The following is a 20,702-nucleotide window of genomic DNA, read 5'->3' as shown; positions in this document are numbered from 1 at the left end:
TGGAGTGAGGCAGCATGAAAGAAAGTTGCTGGGCCTCCATTGCAGTCTCGTGGCACCCATTAATACTGGCGTGGGTGGTGGTGGCTAGTCAATGATGACCCTTAGTAAACAGTTATTTACCAAGCAGTAGCTGCTAATTATGTCAGCTGTGTCCATAATGGATCTGGTTAATTTCTTTTACTGCCTATTGATTTTTTTATTTGGTTGCTAGATAATAACTCAAAGGCTCTAGATTTCTTTTGGGGAGAGTGTGTGTCTCTTCCAATCCTTCTCCTTAAGAGGAATTGATAGATTTGTATTAACGTTTAGAAGCATCATGACCTGTATGTTTTGAAACTGTCACCAGGGTGAATCTAGTTCTTTATAAGCCACTTATCTGAGCATAACTTTCTGTATAGGCTAGTTAACCCTCAGCTTATAAAGTATAGATTCATAAATCTAAATTATAGTATAAAAGGGTGTCACTCCACAAAGAAACTGTCTTAGGGAATCAAATGATATCTGCATATCTGTTATTAAAGGGAAAATTAATATTATTTTGAATCTTTTGTTATAATTTCATGTCTGCTAGCACAGACTACTTCAGAATTTCTTCCTCTGATTTGTACATAATTTTTATTAAATTGCTATTTATTTTGAGACTTCATATTAGAATAAAGAGGGTGTACTTTTTATGAGAAAAAACGGAAATTCAAAACTGGGCTAATTCTCAAGCTGTGTACTAGAGGTCATTTATTTTAATGTAATATTTGGTTTGGTTTCAGATGCTTGTGCAGAAATTTGCCAGAAGACATCACATCACTTTAACTAATCTAATTACTGAAGAGACTACTCATGTCATTATGAAAACAGGTATACCAAGAGCCTTTACAAAATATGCTATATCTGTTGTGTAAAACTACTTGAAGAAATGGGAGTATTTGTTAAGCATAGCATGAATGATCCTCTTCCAATAGTCAGTCAGTTGTTACCTGATGAAAGAAAAATAATACTTTTGCTATTTCCTGAACCTCTTTTATTTGGGGTTAATATTGGAGAGTGATAAGCCGAAACGATGAGTCACTTCTAGTCCACCCTGCCTGGACTACACTGTGTGAGGGCTTTCTGGGTAGGACAGAGCCCAAGTCCTAGAGAAACACATGGGGCAAAGAGGGGAATGAGTAGAAGTGAAATCTGCTTATTCAAAATCCAGGTGGTTGGAAACCCTGGCTCCATGTCCACTCCATGTCCTCACTCCACTCCAACTCTAGTTTCAGTGTGGTTGAGAGTTTTTCAGGAAACAAGTCCAGTTATTGCTCTGAGATAGCCTAGCATATGAAAAAGGAAAAAGAAAGGAAAAATTCATTTGTCCAACACCTTCCCCTTTTAAAATCTTAAGTTTGACTTATGTGATGACAAGGGAGACCTCAGAGGCTTTTAGTTGACTGTAAGGTAAATGTGAGTAAACATTTCAGGGCCACTAACAAAAGTTCTTTTGAAATTGGGCCTTACTGATACAAGTCTAACACCAGAGCAAGTGAGGTGATGAGCCTGACACCCCCCCACACACACACAACCCCACCCCCTCTAGAGCGAGCTCCTGGAAGATATGTGCTCTGTTTTGAGCACCATGCTTTCTTTTCACACTGGTCCCTGACAACAGTTTATCCAGAGGTAGATGAAGAAGATGGGGAAAGGGAATTCAGAGCAATGTCATTTGAAGAAGAAATGAAGAAATAAGAAGACCTAAGGAAACAAGATAAGTGTCTTGAAATATCTGAAGAGTCGTTGTCTGGAAAAGGAGTTAGGCTCACTCATGGGCTCTAGAAAGCAAAGACGGGTTCCTGTGGCAAACAGAAGATGCAGGTTGAAGCACACCTCTTAAAACCTTCCTAGCAAAATGGATTCTCTAGTCCTCTCTGGGGTTTTTCTGTTCATACAACTGTAGGTTCTTGAGCATGGGGTCAAGACTCCTTGGCAGGGACACATTACCTTAAAACCTCTAAGAGCTTAGGTTTCTACTGTATTAAGATTGTACCACAGGGACAGAGGATAATGCTCACAGGAACCAGACACCAAAACAAGGTACTGTGAACTAAGTACTGTTTTAGAGATGAATATCTTTAAACTTGAATATGTCTTAAGCTATAGGTTTGGATCAAGGCTGCTGATAGGTGAAAAGAAAACTTTAAAATGCACATTAAATTGAAAGTGGTTCAAGTCTTTAAACTCAAAAGGCAATAGTACATTTATTGCTTTTAAACTAGAAATGACCTAAAATTTCTGGGTTTAAAACATATTATTAAATCAACCTTCACAGCAGTTAAACAAAAAGCTTTAAAAATTGTGAGTGGGGGGTGGGGGGCGGCGGAGATTTTTTTTAATTTGTGAAGAATTTGGTTAGGAAGAACGGCAGTTGCTACTCCCAGCAGATGGCCTGCTGTGTTCAGGATTTAGTTAAATACATTTCTCCTGTTTAAAACTAAGTGTTCTTTCCTGAGTTCGCTTAGTCCTTCACAGGGGCCTTTAAAACACTAAAAAATAAACAGAAGCGATTCTTCAGCTGCTTTCTAAAATACTTAGGTTGAAAAGAGGATAACTATGAAAATACTTTTTTTTTGGTCACTTGCAGGGGAGTTAGGAATTAGGGTTAGGATTCCCCAAGTAGAAGTTCTAGGGGTAAAAATTCATCACTTACATTGACATTTCAAATTTAGGATTTCAATAATACTCTTTTCTTCTCCTTTCACATGTACCATCCAGTAAAATAGATCTTCCCCGTCTACACATATCAATACTACCAACATGGGTAATTGCTTGAGCACAATGACAGACACCTTTAACTGGCCTTGGCATGTAGAAAATAGGGCTGACATTTCCCATGGGCTTGCCTTCCTATCAGCCTTTTCCAAACTTCCAAAGATCCGCACTGGCTGGTTAGAATTACGAGTGCTTTTAGCCTCTGAGTCTATCACCAGAGGTGTTGGAATCATCCATCCAGACTGATCTCAAGTAGCGTAAGGAGCCTGGGGTGCTTCAGCTTCTTAATGGCAGCCTTTCCTAATTTTGTTTTAAACTTCTAATCCTTTGGATGTTTTCCATTTTGCAGATCCTGAGTTTGTGTGTGAACGGACACTGAAATATTTTCTGGGAATTGCAGGAGGAAAATGGGTAGTTAGCTATTTTTGTAAGTACCGTATAATTTTTCCCCTCCTCCCTTTAACACCTCCGAATTGCATTTTGACACCTAACATTTTAACACCTAAGGTTTTTGCTGATGCTGAATCTGAATTAAGGAAAGGTCTTTAACTGTAACACTGAACTAAGTTTTATCTTTAGTGCATATGTCTTTGTTCAGATATGATGGTGATGTGGGGGGAAATGTTTTTCTTTTGATAACTAATAGGACCTAATCTGCTCCTGGCAATGTTGAGCATAAAAACTAGGGATTATTCAATTGTAGGTAGAAATCCACATGCAGGAAGCACTTTTATAATGTTAAATTAAGCATCAACAGTCTCTCTAGAAGGAAGTCTATTAAGGAGCTGTGGTTTTACAAAGAGAGGATCTCTGTTCAGTGTTATTTCTCCCACACTGTTATGTGAATCACTTCACCATCCACCTCCATGAAAGGAGGTCTTCTGCTCTTGCGTAACCTGTCTTTTCTGTGATCTCTTCAGGGGTCACCCAGTCTATTAAAGAAAGAAAGATGCTGGATGAGGTAGGTACTCTATTTTACAAACTAGTCAGAGAGACTTTATACCTTTGAGTCATACAGTCACCAAAAATTTATCTGCTTCCTGCCTTGCACTACTTTCTAAAGATTTTCTTTGACAATATGGATCATCAAGAGTTATGCAGGGATTTCCGTAGTGATCCAGTGGTTAAGAATTTGCTTTCCAATGCAGGCAATGCGGGTTCAATCCCTGGTTCGGGAACTAAGATCCCATATTCCGCTGGGCAACTAAGCCTGCACACTGCAACTAGAGAAAACCCACGCACTGCAGTGAAGACCCAGTGCAGCCCCCCAAAAAGAAAAAGTTATGCAGAGCAAACTAGGAAATTCTGTGTTCTCACTCGTTTGTTTCAATAGAAACAATCCTTTCCTCAGAGAAAAGAAAAGGAGTTTATAAAGTAGCAAACAAAGATTCATAAGCAGGAGAAACAGGCCCACCTAAATCTTACACGCATACATACACTTTTGTAGAAAACTCACTCACAGTTGAAGAAGAATCCTTCATATTAACATGCACATGTGTCTGTTTAGAAATCTGATTCCTTCAAAGAGATTTTACTCTTTGATACTGAGAACAGTGAGAGGTAAATAAGATAGAGCGTAGGAGGAGGAATAATTTTAGCACAGCCATCTTAGAGTTGCTGGTGACAACAGATCAGGCAAAATAAAATTACCAGAAAACAGTTTTAAACTATTATGCACTATTCAGCATGTTTATAATTAATTAATTGACATTTCTGTTGGTTTTAACTTTCAGTGACATATTATTGGGAGCCTACTATCTGCTGGGCACCAGGGATACAGCAGAAAGCAAGACTGATAGGCCCCTGCTCTGGTGGGATGAATGTTCATTGCGGGGTGGGAGATACACCATAAATAAAGATAAACAGATAAAGATGTGTTTAAATATCAATAAACACTATGAAGAAATATATAGAACAATAGACTGGCAGTTGACTAGGGACAGAGGTTGACTATTAATATTTAGGTAAAGAGATCCAGGAAGCTTTCTGAAAAGCTTGAGCTGAGACCTAAGAAACAAGAAAGAATTGGCCTTGAAAAATTTAGGGAACAAATGTTATAGGCAGAGGATAGCAAACATAAAGGTCTTAATAAAGGAATGAGCTTGGTTTGTTAAAGAAAAACAGGCCAGGGAGGAACTTCTCTGGTGGTCCAGTGGCTAAAACTCTGCACTACCAATGCAAGGGGCCCAAGTTCAGTCCTTGGTCAGGGAACTGGATCTCACATGCTGCAACTAAGGGTTCACATGCTGCAGCTGAAGATTGTAGGTCCTGTGTGCTGCAACTAAGACCCAGTGCAGCCAAATAAATAAATATTTTAAAAAAAGAAAGAAAAATGGGCCAGTATAGCTGGGGAGTTGGTGAATCTTATATAGGCAGCTGAGGTTAGATAAGAGGTTGGAGAAGATCATAGACTAGGGCCAGATTTGGTGTGAGTCATGGTAAAGAGTTTGAATGTTATCTGTACAGTAATGAGGCCCGGAAATGGTAAGAAGAGTTTAGTTTGCGATGGTTGGAAATAAGACTTACTAATAGGTTAAATTGGAGAATGGCGTAAAGAAAGGAATTGAGGGGGTAATGCTTAAATTTTTGTCCTGAATAATGAAGTGGATGTTCAGTTCAGTCGCTCAGTCATGTCCAACTCTTTGCCACCCATGGACTGCAGCACGCCAGGCTTCCCTGTCCATCACCAACTCCCAGAGTTGCTCAAACTCATGTGCATCGAGTCAGTGATGCCATCCAATCACCTCATCCTCTGTCATCCCCTTCTCCTCCTGCCTTCAAACTTTCCCAGCATCAGTGAGTCAGTTTTTTGCATCAGGTGGCCAAAGTATTGGAGTTTCAGCTTCAGCATCAGTCCATCCAATGAATATTCAGGACTGATTTCCTTTAGGATAGACTGGTTTGATCTCCTTGTAGTCCAAGGGACTCTCAAGAGTTTTCTCCAATACCACAGTTCAAAAGCATCAATTCTTCTGCACTCAGCTTTCTTTATGGTCCAACTCTCACATCCATACATGACTAGTGGAAAAACCATAACTTTGACTAGATGGACTTTTGTTGGCAAAGCAATGTCTCTGCTTTTTAATATGCTCTCTAGGCTGGTCATAGCTTTTCTTCCAGGAGCAAGCGTCTTTTAATTTCATGGCTGCAGTCACCATCTGCAGTGGTTTTGGAGCCCAAGAAAATAAAATTTGTCACTGTTGTCATTGTTTCCTCGTCTGTTTGCCATGAAGTGATGGGACCAGATACCATGATCTTTGTTTTTTGAATGTTGAGTTTTAAACCAGCCTTCTCACTCTCCTCTTTCATTTTCATCAAGAGGCTCTTTAGTTCTTCTTCACTTTCTGCCATAAGGCTGGTGTCATCTGCTCATCTGAGATTATTGATCTTTCTCTCGGCAATCTTGACTCCACCTTGTGCTTCATCCAGCCCAGCATTTCTCATGACATACTCTGTATACAGGTTAAATAAGCAGGGTGACAGTATACAGCCTTGATGTACTTCTTTCCCAATTTGGAACCAGGTTGTTGTTCCATACCTAGTTCTAACTGTTGCTTCTTGACCTGCATACAGATTTCTCAGGAGGCAGGTTAGGTGGTCTGGTATTCCCATCTCTTTAAGAATTTTCCACAGTTGGTTGTGATCCATACAGTCAAAAGCTTTGGTATAGTCAGTAAAGCAGAAATAGATGTTTTTCTGGAACTCTCTTGTTTTATTTCTATGATCCAACGAATGTTGGGTTTTTTTTTTTTTTGTCTTTTTGAATGTTGGTAATTTGAACTCTGTTTCCTCTGCCTTTTCTAAATCCAGTTTGAACACCTGGGAAGTTCTCGGTTCATGTACTGTTGAAGCCTCACTTGGAGAGTTTTGAGCATTTCTTTGCTAGTGTGTGAGATGAGTGCAGTTGTGTGGTAGTGTGAACATTCTTTGGCATTGCCTTTCTTTGGGATTGGAATGAAAACTGACCTTTTCCAGTCCTGTGGCCACTGCTGCGTTTTCCAAATTTGCTGGCATATTGAGTGCCGCACTTTGACAGCATCATCTTTTAGGATTTGAAATAGCTCAACTGGAATTCCAACACCTCCACTAGCTTTGTTCGTAGTGATGCTTCCGAAGGCCCACTTGACTTCGCATTCCAGGATGTCTGGCTCTAGGTGAGTCATCATACCATCGTAGTTATCTGGGTCATGAAGACCTTTTTTGTATAGTTATTCTGTGTATTCTTGCCACCTCTTCTTAATATCTTCTGTTTCTGTTAGGTCCATATTGTTTCTCTCCTTTATTGTGCCCATCTTTGCATGGAATGTTCCCTTGGTATCTCTGATTTTCTTGAAGAGATCTCTAGTCTTTCCCATTGTATTGTTTTCCTCTATTTCTTTGCATTGATCACTGAAGAAGCCTTTCTTATCTCTCCTTGCTATTCTTTGGAATTCTGCATATCTAAATATGCAGGGTATATCTTTCCTTTTCTCCTTTGCCTTTAGCTTCTCTTCTTTTCTCAGCTATTTGTAAGGCCTCCTCAAGCAACCTTTGCCTTTTTGCTTTCCATTTTCTTGGGGATCACACCTCCTTGATCACACCTCCTGTACAATTGTCAGGAACCTCTGATTGTCAGGAACAGTGAAGTAAACGTTAGTGATGTTCATTAGATAAGGAAGACTTGAGGGAGGAGCATGTTGGGAGGGGGAGGAGTGAGAGGCAGGAGTAGAATCAAGAGCTCTGTTTTATTTATTTATTTTTAATTATTTATTTATTTATTGTCAGCTGCTCTGGGTCTTCATTGATGCAGGCAGCCTTTTGCTAGTTGCAGGAGAGCAAGGCTACTGTCTAGTTTTGGTGCACAGGCTTCTCACTGCAGTAGCGTCTCTTATTGCAGCTGGCACGCTCTAAGGTGCAGGCTCAGTACTTTCGGCCCACAGGCTTAGTTGCTCAGAGGCATGTAGGATCTTCCTGAGCTGGTATCCCCAGCCTCGCAAGGCAGATTCTTAACTACTGGACCACCAGGGAAGCACCATGAGCTCTGTTTTAGATGCGTGGGTTTGGGGAATTATGTTGTGTGACACCCAGATAGAGAGGTTAGTAGGCACAGGGGTATGGTGAGGACTGTTAATTTTAGTGTCATCTTCAACTAGATGACATATTTATCACTAGACTCTTCTCATTTACATGACCAGGAAATATTCGGAGGTTGTTTTTTTTTTTTTGGCCATACCAGGCAGCATTTGAGATTTTAGTTCCCCGACTGGGATGGAATCTGTGCCCCCTGCACTGGAAGCAGAATCTTAACCACTGGACCACAGGAAAGTCCCAGAGTTATTTCACCTAATAACAGCCTGTGGTTATACTCATGACTATTTTTCTTTGTAATACTCTTAGCAACAGATGTGGTCCCTGACAATCTGAGTTTCAGAAAGAATTGTTTCTAAGCATTCTTTTCCCCAAATTCTCCCAAAACCTCTCCAATCTGATTAGTCTTTATTTCCTCATCCTTGACCAGTCAAAATATGATAATGAAAAGCCTCTTTCTTCAGTATATTAAATGTATATTTTATCATTTTGGTTTCCTTAACTGTACATCTCTCAACGGGAAACCTGAGAAGCCCTTACTTCTTTAGATGATAATACAGATTGATTTAAAAGATCAGGAATTCTCCAGTTATCTTTAAACAGCCCAGTATTAGCAGTTTAATCTAAATGCTAAGTGAATGTTTTGAGAGGAGATAGATGTTCAAAATTAAAATACATCAAGTCCCAGTGAGTTGAAAAGCCAATTGTTAGTTTCTGTCCAGAAAGATTGGCTTCAGTGGATTGATTTCAGCAGCCGAAATGCTGGTCATTTCATTCATTTTACCAAAAAGCATGATTTTGGGGGAAGGGGGTCAAAACTGCCTGGCAATACATTCCTTAAATATGACATATCTCCTTTGTTTCCATTGAAGGAAGCTTCTTTTTCTCTGACCCCTGTGGTTTGGGTTTGGTTTCTTTCAGCATGATTTTGAAGTCAGAGGAGATGTTGTCAATGGAAGAAACCATCAAGGCCCAAAGCGAGCAAGAGAATCCCAAGACAAGAAGGTAAAGCTCTTCTCCCCAGCGTTGACAAAAAGCCCACCCACTCCTCTGCATTCCAACCTGCTTCAAGGAGATGGCCTGATTCATCTTATAAGGGGCCTTAGAGATACTGCTAGAACACCAAGTAGGTGCATTCATAATAGGTTTTTTGTTTTTTAGCTTTCCTAATCCAACAAAGTAAATAAGTACAGTCATTCCTCAGTACCCTTGGGGAATTGGTACCAGGACACCCTGCAGATAACCAAAATCCAAGAATGTTCAAGTCCCTTTTTAAAAATGATGTAGCGTTTGCATATAATATCCTCCCATATATTGTTTTTAAATTTTTGCTTTGTTTGCTGTGCTCAGACTTTCTCTAGTTGCTGGGAGCAGGGTCTTTCTCTTTCGGTGACTTCTCTTGTTGCAGAGCATGGGCTCTAGGGCATGTATGCTTCAGTAGTTTTATCTCATGGGCTCTAGGGAGCAGGCTCAGTAGCTGTGGCGCCCAGGCATAGTTGCCTCAAGGCATGTGGGATCTTCCCAGAGCAGGGACCAAACCCATGTCCCTCCTACTGGCAGGCAGATTCTTAACACTGAACCACCAGGGAATTCCATTTCCCATATACTTTAAATCAACTCTAGATTACTTCAAATACCTAGTACAGTGTAAATGCTATATAAATAGCTGCCAAAAAGCAAATTCAAGTTTTGCTTTTTGGAACTTTCTAGAAAAAAGTTTTTTTTTTCCCCCCAAATATTTTCCATTGACAGTTGATTAAATCTGGACACATAACTTGTTGGATCCAATAAGGCACTGGGCCAACTGTATTATCTGTTTTATAAATGAGAGAGCTTAGAGGTTTAGAGAAGTTATATAATTTGGATTTCATTCTAGGGTGCAAATCTTAGCTGATAAAATGGCAGAGCTGGCATTTGAGATAGATGTGAATCTAAAACCTTTGCACTTTATCGTTTGCGGTGATGTTTCTCTGCAGCAGTGTAGTAAGTGCTGTGAGGGGGGTGTACCCAGTGCTGTCTGGGAAGCATAGAAGAGAAAGTGATAATCATTAACAACATCTATGCCATGTTCACTATATCCAGGGACTGCTAATTAATTAAGAATTTTACAGCAACTCTAGGAAGCATGTACTATAATTATGCCTATTTTATAGATGAGAAAGTTAAGGCTCAAAGAGGTTGAGTAAATTCCCCAAGCTCACACAGCTAGTTGTGAGCCCAACTAGAAGCTGAACCCCTGCAGTCTCCTTCTCAAATCTGACTCTTAATGACAACACTGTAGTTTCCTGGAATGTTATAGGAGGTTTCATACAGGAGGAAAATTAATTATTCTAACAACTTTACAAATAAAAGACTATAGGCCCAGGGAGATTCAGTGACTTTCCTCCCCAGATCATACCATTGTGGATGATATAGCCAAAATTATGTCATTCTCTCAGGGAGAAATCCAGGCAAGATTTCACACCTTCAGAAAGACACAAACGTACCCCAGTATTCATTGCAGCACTATTTACAATAGCCAGGACAAATGGATAAGTGAATGGATAAAGAGGATTTGGGGTGTGTATATACATGATGGAATATTATTCAGCCATAAAAAGGAATGGAATTGGGTCATTTGTAGTGATGTGGATGGACCCAGAGTCTGTCATATAGAGGGAAGTCAGAGAAAAAGAAATATTGTATATTAATGCAAATGTATGGAATCTAGAAAAATGGTACTGCTGAGCCTGTTTGCAGGGCGGGGGTAGAGATGCAAACGTAGAGAACAGACATGTGGACACAGTGCAGGAAGGGGAAGGTGAAATGAACTGGGAGAGTAGCATTGACACATATACACTACCATGTGTAAAATAAATAGCTAGTGGGAAGGGAAGCTGCTGTATACCACCGGGAGCTCAGCTCAGCACTCTGTGATGACCTAGAGGGGTGGGATGGGCTGGGGAAATGGGAGGAAGGTTCAAGAGGGAGGGGATATATATATATACACACACACACACATATATAGCTGATTCATGTCATTGTGCAGCAGAAACTAACACAACACTGTAAAGCAGTTATACTCCAACTTAAAGAAAAAGATTTCACACCTGCCTGTCAGGCCTGAGCTGGCTGCTCTCGGGTCACTGACTGAACGCTGATGCTCCTGTCTGCATTCCCTCCTTTTCCAAGGGTGCACCGTGGGCATCTCAGAACATCCCCATACAGAGCACCTCCTGTTCCTTTATAGGACTTGAGAGACAGGCAACAGAGATGCTTTTCTGAGGAAAACTGCTTTGGGACATGAGCACAGCTCAAGCCCTGGAGCTCAGAAACCCTTGTGGTTGGCGTACCCTCACCCTTCGAGTGATGCCAAAAAAAGTTGCTGCCCTGTTTCTCCTCCTGCTTGGGCCCCAGGGCAGCTCTGTGTAAGCTAGTCAGTTGTTTTTATTCCACTGGATGCGAGGCAGAATCAGCACCAGATTCTTCCCTCCTTGAAAGGAAAGTCCAGCGTTTGGAGTTTTGTCCTGCATTTGGGATGGCAGTGACAGAACGTGCTGGTCAAAGTAATGTCGTTCATAAGACACCAAGTGTCACTGTAGTGTTTCTTCCACCTTGTGGAAGAGAAATGTATTTGAAGAGGTGAAATTTCAGATTTCTTATCTCATAACTAGACATCCTCATCAGTGAATGTCAGCCTGGATGTTGACATCCAGAATGGAACTAGGAATTAGAATTCCTAATCTTTTGTACTATTTGCAGCAACATTTGGCTCCAGTGGGGCTTCCCTGGTAGCTCAGTTAGTAAAGAATCCACCTGCAATGCAGGAAACCCCAGTTTGATTCCTGGGTCGGGAAGATCCGCTGGAGAAGGGATAGGCTACCCACTCCAGTATTCTTGGGCTCCCTCGTGGTTCAGCTGGTAAAGAATCCACCTGCAATGTGGGAGACCTGGGCTGGAGATCTGGGTTCAATCCCTGGGTTGGGAAGATCCTTTGGAGATGGGAACAGCTTACCCACTCCAGAATTCTGGCATGGAGAATTCCATGGACTCTATAGTCCATGGGGTCGCAAAGAGTCAGACACGACTGAGCGACTTTAACTTCACTTCACTTGGCTCCAGCTGACCGTCTGGAGACAACTTTTAGCATCATAAACATGTAGGTCCTGCTAACAGGTTTGGGATGCAGCTTATTTGTAGAGATAGTAAGAATGGCACAGATGGAGGTTGTCATTTTAGCAGAAGCAGACTTGTCCTGCTGTCTGTCCTTATTCCTCTGGCTGAGGTTAAAGTGGGAGGGAGGGGAGGAAGGAGAGAGGTGAGCATTTCCTAAAAGGTCGACATGTGTTTTTAGCTTTCTGATTTTTCTCTGCTCCAGTCTCTTGAAGCCATGTGAGTTCTGCTTCTGCTGCTGTCGCCTCAGTCGTGTCCGACTCTGTGTGACCCCATAGACAGCAGCCCACCAGGTTCTGCCGTCCCTGGGATTCTCCAGGCAAGAACACTGGAGTGGGGTGCCATTGCCTTCTCCATGTGAGTTCTAGGCCGAGACAATTTTCATTTTAGTGGAATAAGGAGAAAGAAGGAAGGTCAGGAGAGAACACAGGCTACCTAAATCGTATGTATCCAGCCAACTGGCACAATTTCAACTTTTTCTTTAAAATGATACCTAATTCCTTCACTAAGAACCTGTGCCAAAGCATGGGTAAGAATTTGCTTGTCTGGAAAGAGTCGCCACCAGCCACATGAAGTTGTTTACATGGGTAATTAACTAAAATTAAATAAAATAGGAAGTTCAGTTCCTCAGTCATCCTGGTCACATTTCAAGTGCTCGTTAGCTACAGGTAACTCATTAAAGCAAATATAGAACATTTCCACCATCACAGAAAGTTCTCTGGACAGTCTGTTGAGTACTGTGAGTAGAAGAGGTACCTACAAGTTGCAGTGTGATCTGTGTCTCCTGAAATTTATGCAGTCAGCTTAGTGGAGAGAGGCAGAATCAGGCTTCACTTTCAGATTAAAGACAACTTGGGTTGCCTGAAGAAACAATGCCATTCGAAGAGCAGTGTGAAGGCAGGAGCAGATGTTCTGGGACTAGAAGAAAAGGAGCATGTACACATAAAATAAATAAAAACCTCTCTGGCAATTAGGGTCAGGTCATGCTCCCCATGGCATGTGGGATTTTAGTTCCCCAACCAGGGACTGAACCCTTGCCCCCTGTTTTGTACTGACTTATCAAGTCTGGATAGACATCAAACTTCAGATGATAACTTGAATCTTTTGCCATCCAAGCCTTTTCTTAAACATAAAGGAGGACCAGTTTTTTTCTTCTCATCTTACAAGAAGTATAGTTTACCTGCACAGGTCAGGGGAGAGCCTGGACCTGATTGGTAGCAAGGTGGGATGCTCAGCCCTTGAACGACAAAGAATGAATGTCTGTAGAGTAGATCAAATACATATAGCACTTAAATTCTTCCAAAATCCATCAGTGTTCTGGACACGGGGCTGATTATCTCTGGAAAATAGCAGCAGAAATTATCAGGTGTTAAAGAAAAGGAAAAGTTCTTACTTTTGAGAGTCTCTATATTGCTTTGGGGGGGAAGTTGCTCCCCATGGCATGTGGGATTTTAGTTCCCCAACCAGAGACCGAACCCTTGCCCCCTGTTTTGGAAGTGCCATCGTAACCACTGGACCACCAGGTAAGTCCTCTATATTGCTTTTTATAAAATCCATATCTTTTACAACAAATGTTTCTTTCTCTCCACCCCTCTGTCCCTCTTTTCTCCCAGATCTTCAAAGGCCTAGAGATCTGTTGCTATGGACCTTTTACCAATATGCCCACAGGTAAGAGAACTGCTGAATCCAACACCAACCTTTCCCCTACATCATCACCTTATGGGGGTTCCCTCAGGTGGGTGAGATATTCTAGAAGTTATTCTCTTTCTCTACCACCCATCAGACAAAACTGCGCCTAAATAGCCTATGGCAGGGAACTAGCCCAGTGCCCCTTCTCAAGAGCTAGAAGGCAGTGAAGAGCTAGCACACAGTATGCTCTGTGTTCAGTGGGATAGAGCGGCTTTTACGCCCTTTGGTCTAAGAAAGGGGGAAATAATAAGTTAGGGAGAAGATACCGTTTAGGCTTGTAAATGTCAAGAAAGAATTCTGCTCCTCCTAAACCATCTTTATTTGAAACAGAGACAAAAGCACAGCAGCTGCCTAAGCCCTGTGGGCCTGGTGCCCCACACAGGCCCAGAGCAGAGGAAGACTCTTGATGAACATTTTCTAATTAAATTTGATACTGAATGTAATGTTATGTTGAGAGGTGCTGTGGAGCTCAGCTCTGGAGTTGTGCAGTGCTGAGGTCCTGAGGTGTGTATAGATTTGGTTCGTTGTTTGGAAAAAAGAGGCTACCCTCTGGCTACCCAGCTTTGCCTCTGTAACCACTTCTGTCCCAGGGATTAGGTCCTCCTACTCCCCCGAGGATCAGATAAGCAAAACCTGGCAAAGTAATTTTGCTTTTGTCTTTATTGTTTATGGATTGGATTTTTATGAAATTTCCAAGTGCCACTCAGAGCTTTCTCAGTGTTTCTGTACTTTGATATAATGAGAACCGGGGTCTCTAGCAGCTGTCATTTTGGAGGTGAGTTAATGGACCTCAGTGTACTCAGCCAAACAAGCAGGAGTATCTCAGCAATCCCTAGAAATGGACTGACTGATGGAATAGAGAACTCGAAGCTGCCTGGAAGCTACCCAGCGGTCAGTTCTGCTGATTTTCCAGGTCCAAGTGGCATATCTCTATGATCTCTTCTGATTTTTCTTCCCCCAAGTGATTTGATTCCAGGTCGGCAGACGGCCTTTCCCCACCTGTGTGCCGAGTCTCTGTCCAGGGTGACTTGTATTTTTTTCTTGACTGAATGAATTATCTTCCCGTCTCTTGACATTTACAGTAATTACCACCAAGCATGGTGCTCTCAGTGGCTGTGATTATCAGTTACCAACACAGAATTAGGCAGGGAAGGAGGGATGGTGAGTGGGTATTTTTTCACAGTATCTTAGCCAGCAATTTAGCAAATTAATGGAAATTAGATTCTTGATTTTTTTTTTTTCTTCCAATGAGTTTCGTTCGAGAGACTTTAGACCTTATCTACTAAGTGGCCTTATGGGTACTGATAAGCAAAGTAGGTAGTATATCAGTGGCAAATTGACTTACTTTGTAGAATTAGAATTTGTAGTTTAAGGCCTTTCTGTCCCTTTGGAGCAGCAGAACATGGACTCTCCCACTGAGAAGTTTTACTGTAAGCCTTCATCCAGAGGAGGATGGGGTAGAGAGCCCAGGTAAATGTGTAGATTACTGTGGTGATTTTGAGTCTAAATGTCCTGTTTAGATCAACTAGAGTGGATGGTGCAGCTGTGTGGGGCTTCTGTGGTGAAGGAGCCCTCGTCATTCACCCCAGGCCAGGTAAGTGGTGCCCTATCAGGGAGGACATATTATCCTGTCCTGAGATTGAGCAAGACAGAACCCATCAGTCCCTAGGAACCCCCCAATGTACCCTCAGGTGCCTCACCTCACCCTGACCCTTCTCTGACCTTGTACCTGTGCCAGAAGACTCTTATCTCTAAGAGATAAGTGAGAACCTAAGAGCTCCGGGTATTTAACACCCTCTGTGTGCATGTGTGCTCACTCGCTCAGTTTTATGCAACTCTGCGACCTCATGGACTGTAGCCCACCAGGCTCCTCTGTCCAAGAGATTCTCCAAGCAGGAATGCTGGACTGGGTTGCCATTTCCTCCAGGGGATCTTCCCAACCCAGGGATCAAACATGGGTCTCCTGCACGTCCTGCATTAGCAAGCGAATTCATTACCACTGAGCCACCTGGGAAACCCTCTTTCCCTCTGACCCTTCCTTTTTACCATGTGCCCTTCTCCCTCATTTGTGTGGTCGCCCGCAGAGTAGTCTGCTTAAGCAAACCATTGAGAAGTGGTGAAGTGACTGTCGCAAAAGTCCTGTTCTGATACCCTCAATGCTTTTTCCTTCCTGGGGGTGCAGGGTACTCACCCAGTTGTGGTCGTGCAGCCGGATGCCTGGACAGAGGATGCTGGCTTCCGTGGTAAGTTTCTCTGTAAGCCTTCATCCAGTGGAGTCTGGGGTAGAAGGTCCAGGTTAAGTGTGCAGATTAGTGTGGTGATTTTAGGTCTAAATGTCCTGTTTGTATCAACTGGGTGGATGGTGCACCTGTGAGGGCCTCCAGAGGGCCATGGGCTTGTACCTGCGTCCTATGGGGCGGGATGCATTTTATTCAGTACAGATTACCCAGTGCTTGATTAACACGGTTCTCAGCACACTCTGGGTGCTCAATAAATATTTGTTGCATGCATGAATGAATGCTGAAATGTCCTTTCAAAAAGTGTTTATTGTTTATTTTGTATTTTAAAAGTAGTGCCTGAATTGTTTCCCCGGCGGGGAGGGGGGGGAGGGTTAAATATGAAAATTCATCACATTAAATATAAATGAGCATAAACACAATAAAATAATCCCAGTAAGCCCAAGATCGTCCACTTGGAGAGGATCACTAGAAAGTTCTTCCAGGCCTCTGTGTATGTGTGTCTCTGTATACACACGTATATTTTATACAGATGTGATCATGCTCATCAACTGTTTTGCTTTTTCACTTAAGATATTACAAACATGTTTCCACATCATTAAATTGCAATGCTGTTTTGCTGTCTCCGTTGATTTTTCCCTTAACAGATTGGAGCTCATGTTAATAAAGTTGCCAGAGGCTGTAGGCTTTTACCAGCAGTCACTCCTGGGCTTCAGAGTAAGGTTCTGTTAATACATCCTGAAGCATTGCTGAGGATCCATGATTTTGCTCCTGCCTGAGGAGCTCTACAAAGTCATCCAACCAGTTGCCCCGAGTGGATTTAGAGTCTGGTCTGGGAAATGTGAACTGATACTAATCTCTGCTTCTGTTCTCTGTCCCCAGTGATCGGGCAGATGTGTGAAGCACCTGTGGTAACCCGAGAGTGGGTACTGGACAGTGTGGCCCTCTACCATTGCCAGGAGCTGGACACCTACCTGGTCCCCCAGGTCGCCCAGAGCTGCTGCTGATTCCAGCCAGCCGTGTATATAGGGAGAGGGCCTGTCTCTGCAGGACCCCAAGAATGAGCTTAAGAAATGGTCTTTTTCCAGGTCTAAAAAGCGCCTCTTCAGTACTTCCACAGCCCCGATTACTAAATATTTTATGTACATCAGCCTGAAAAGAACTTCTGGCTCTGCAAGGGTCGCTTAAAGATTTTCTGCTTCAGGTCTCCCTTTGAAATCTGCCATGAGCACAAAATTGTAGTAATTTTTCACCTGAAAAGAATTTAAAATCATTTAAACCTCACCAATTGAACAGGATACTGATTCATTATTTTATCAGCCCTATTACTTGTCCGAGGGTGAGCTGGAGGCACAGAGTGGCTGGCCTCAGGAGAGTAGCTGGTTTCCCCAAATTTGTTTCTCAAAAACCTTGTGTTCTTAAAGGCCAAAAGTCAGATCCTTCAATGGAAGGTGAGTGCTTGGGGATCTGTAACGTGACTTAAAATGAGAACAGTCCGAGGGCAGCTCTCAAGTGTTGGAGTGGAGCATTGGGGAGTGAACCCAGAGGCAGGTAATGGATATAATATAAAATTTGAGGGTTATTTAGAAGAGAGGGGAGTCATACTGGCCCTTATCTCCTAAAGTCTGGGCCATAGTTGTTGGATTTCTAAAGAATTTCTCAGCACTAATGTGCTCTAAAACAGAATCTTTTCAAGAACTGGTGTCCAAAGAGAGTCTTCTAATTCCCCATTAGTAATAAATAAAATGTTTATTGTAGCTCATTATGTAACCCATTCCTCTTGAAATGTAAGATCTCTGATATGAATATTTCATGTCCGTAAGATGACGGATCCCACCAGGAAAGGAGCTGTTTGCTTTCCTTGAGGTAATTTTTTTTTCCCTTTGCTCCCTATTGCTGAACTGTACAGATTCATAAATAATTTTGTTTGCTGAAAGAAGAGAAAGTGTTTCATAAACTCATGATCCAGGACTGTTTATAACTTTTGGAAGGACTAGGTCTTCCTTAGTCCCCCAGTGTGTGGGGCAGTAAAGACTTGATTGTACAAAATATGTTTTGTAAATATTGTATTTTCACCTGCAAATAAACTTGGTAGCAAACACTTCCACCAAGTCTGATGGCTCACTTGCAGACTTGCTCAGAGCCTTTTCTCACTGTATGTTCATCTTCTCTGTTGTTGTTTAGTTGCTAAGTCGTGGGTCCAACTCCTTGTGACCCCATGGACTGTAGCCCATCAGGCTCCTCTGTCCATGGGATTTCCCAGGCAAGAATACTGGAGTGGGTTGCCATTTCCTTCTCCAGGGGATCTTCCCAACCCAACGATCCAACCCAAGTCTCCTGCATTGGCAGATGGATTCTTTACCAGTGAGCCACCAGGGAAGCCCCTCTCATCTGTTAAATGGGGGTAATAATAGTACCTACCTCCTAGGATTATCAAGGGGACTTCAAAATCTTATTGTACTTGTTTTGTGTTGCTGCCATAACAAATTGTCACTAATCTAGTGACTTAAAACTACACCCATTTATTATCTCACAGTTCCGTGGGTCAGAAGTCCAAGTCAACTCAGCTGGTTTCTTTGTTTCAGGTTTCACAGGACTGTGTTTCTTCCCAGAGGCTCTGGGAATTAATGTTTCCAAGTTCATTTCATGTTGTCCAAATTGTTCCTTGCAGTCTTATGACTGAGATATCTGTTCCTTGCTGGCTGTCAGCCAGAGGTCATCCTTAGCTTCTAGAGGTCACCCACATTCCAAACTCATGGCCTCTTACCTACATCTTCAGAAGCCAGCATTGCCTGCTCAAATTGTCTCACTTACGGGATCTCTCTGACTCCTGCTTCTACCTCATAACTCCTGCCAGAAAAATTTCTGTTTCTGGTAGGAGTGTACCCACCAGGTAATCCAGGGTGATCTCCCTATCTTAAGGTCCATAACCATAATTAAAGTTTCAAAGTCCCTTCACAGCAGCACCTAGCTTAGTGCTTGATTGAATAACCCCTGGGGCCAGAAATCCAGGGAGGACATCTTTAGGATTCTGACAACCCCTCCTATTTAACATGCTTAATCCACTGATAACGGTCTGTATCTTTTCTTGGTCTTTGCTCTGTTCAGAAATTAGCATCCTCTTTGACTCAGAGAGGGGAATCCTTACATAATTCAGTACTGCCTTATTTGTAAGGAAGGCGGATAGGTAAGGGGAGAACTAGAGAAAATGGCACTACCTGCTATTATATTTTTATCTCATTTAGTCCTTTATTTATTGTTGGTTTCACTAAGTCCTCAGTGCTGTGTGTGAGCTTTGTCTAGTTGTGGTGAGCGGGAGCTCCTCTTGGTTGTGGTGCGTGGGCCCTAGAGCAAAGCCTCAGTCCTTATGGCATATGGGCTTTGTTGGCCCTGTAGCATATGGAATCTTCCCAGACCAGGGATCCAGCCATGTACCCTGCTTCACCAGGTGGATTCTTAACCACTGGACCACCAGGGAAATCCCTCATTTAGTCTTCATCATCGCTCTGTGAGGTGGATATTTGTCAACTCATTTGAAGACTAGGAACTAGAAATTCAAGATTTTGCTCAGAGTTTGCACAGCTAGTAAATGACAACGCAAAGATCTGAACCCACACCCTTTCCAACCCACCATTCAACTTTTCACCTGCATCTGTCACTGACCCTGGGTCAGAAAGCAGTGGTTCAGGTCAAGGGAATTTGGGGAGAGGTGCAAATTGTGAGAGGAATTAGTGCACTTTGGCTTTTTTTTTTTGACCACACCATATGGCATATGGGATCTTGTCTCCCACCAGGGATCAAACCTGTGCCCCCTGTTTTGGACTGCCAGGGGAGTCCCTCTCTGGTTTCTTTTATGGGCTATAGTGGGGGGCAGTAGAAAATTCCTACCTCCTGATGGCAGCTCTACTTGGAAAGCAGCCCTAGGCAAGGGGATTTACTTGACTGGATCATACCTACTTGTTTTTCCACTCCCATCTAGCTTCCTCATTTAGGGTTGTTGATCTTTCAGTTGTCCAGATCAGTCCAGTTCAGCCTTGCCCACTGTGCAGCCTCTCTTGGGCCCACAGCAGCTTCCTGTCTACCTGGCAGAGAGTCCATAAAGGCAGGCAGGAAGCAAGTGCTTCACTGTCTTCAGTCCAAAATGTCTCATTCCTGTGACAAACCATGACTTACTGGACCCTGAGGGTAAGCTAGGCCTCATCCTGCTGCCCCTGTCACTGATGGGTTAATAGAAAAAGCGACATCTATGTAGAGTATCCTGCCTTCCCAGGAATCCTGGGTGAAAGCAGAGACTAAGAAGCTTTCTGTAATTGTCTCTTAAAGTCTCCCAACAAATAGCCACCCAATCTGTTTTCCCAGCTCTGCCTAACCTCTCCCAGAAGTCAGCTTCTGGCCCTGGCCTCATGATGCTTGGCAGAGCTTAAGAATCTTATCTGGTGATGGAGTAAAGCTACTTGCTTTTTTGATCTCTGGGTTTAAGGTATCCTCCCACTTTTCCATCCCACAATATTCAGCCCTTTCTGGGAATAGCAGCCTTTGGGGAATGAGTTCCTGTACTACCTTTATCTCATTTCATGAAATGAACTTCTGCAAAGAAGCTGGAAGGGAAGGAGAAGAGGAGGGATTATCATGCAGGTGCAGGGAGGGGGGCCTAGAGAAGAGCTCATAGATTATCTCCCTCCTAAAAAAAATGCAACCAGAATCATCCACAAAGTATCTGCTCAGAAACATGCAGGGGAAGAAGAAAGGAATCGGTGTTGGGGTGGTTGGAGCGGAAGGAGCCAAGGTGCCCAGAATGTATCCTGTGAAGGCTGTGAG

At 42.7% G+C, this 20,702-nt stretch overlaps 1 protein-coding gene across 4 annotated transcripts in view; it reads left to right on the top strand.

Moving 5' to 3' along the window:
* Positions 1-17,991, top strand: part of BRCA1 (BRCA1 DNA repair associated) — a 68,834-nt gene extending 50,843 nt beyond the window's left edge. For all 4 annotated transcript variants that reach the window (XM_043904732.1, XM_043904731.1, XM_043904733.1 and 1 more), the window contains exons 16-23: positions 765-852; positions 3,089-3,166; positions 3,660-3,700; positions 8,728-8,811; positions 13,572-13,626; positions 15,168-15,241; positions 15,830-15,890; positions 16,767-17,991. In XM_043904732.1, coding sequence (XP_043760667.1) covers positions 765-852; positions 3,089-3,166; positions 3,660-3,700; positions 8,728-8,811; positions 13,572-13,626; positions 15,168-15,241; positions 15,830-15,890; positions 16,767-16,891 — 606 coding nt within the window. In that variant the 3' untranslated portion in view covers positions 16,892-17,991. The remainder of the gene's footprint in view (positions 1-764; positions 853-3,088; positions 3,167-3,659; positions 3,701-8,727; positions 8,812-13,571; positions 13,627-15,167; positions 15,242-15,829; positions 15,891-16,766) is intronic.
* Positions 17,992-20,702: the final 2,711 nt, after the last annotated feature.

Source organism: Cervus elaphus, chromosome 5, assembly GCF_910594005.1.
Source record: "Cervus elaphus chromosome 5, mCerEla1.1, whole genome shotgun sequence".
Taxonomy (NCBI): Eukaryota; Metazoa; Chordata; class Mammalia; order Artiodactyla; family Cervidae; genus Cervus; species Cervus elaphus.
The sequence above is the reverse complement of the archived record's forward strand: the minus strand, read 5'-3'. Positions and strand labels throughout refer to the sequence as shown.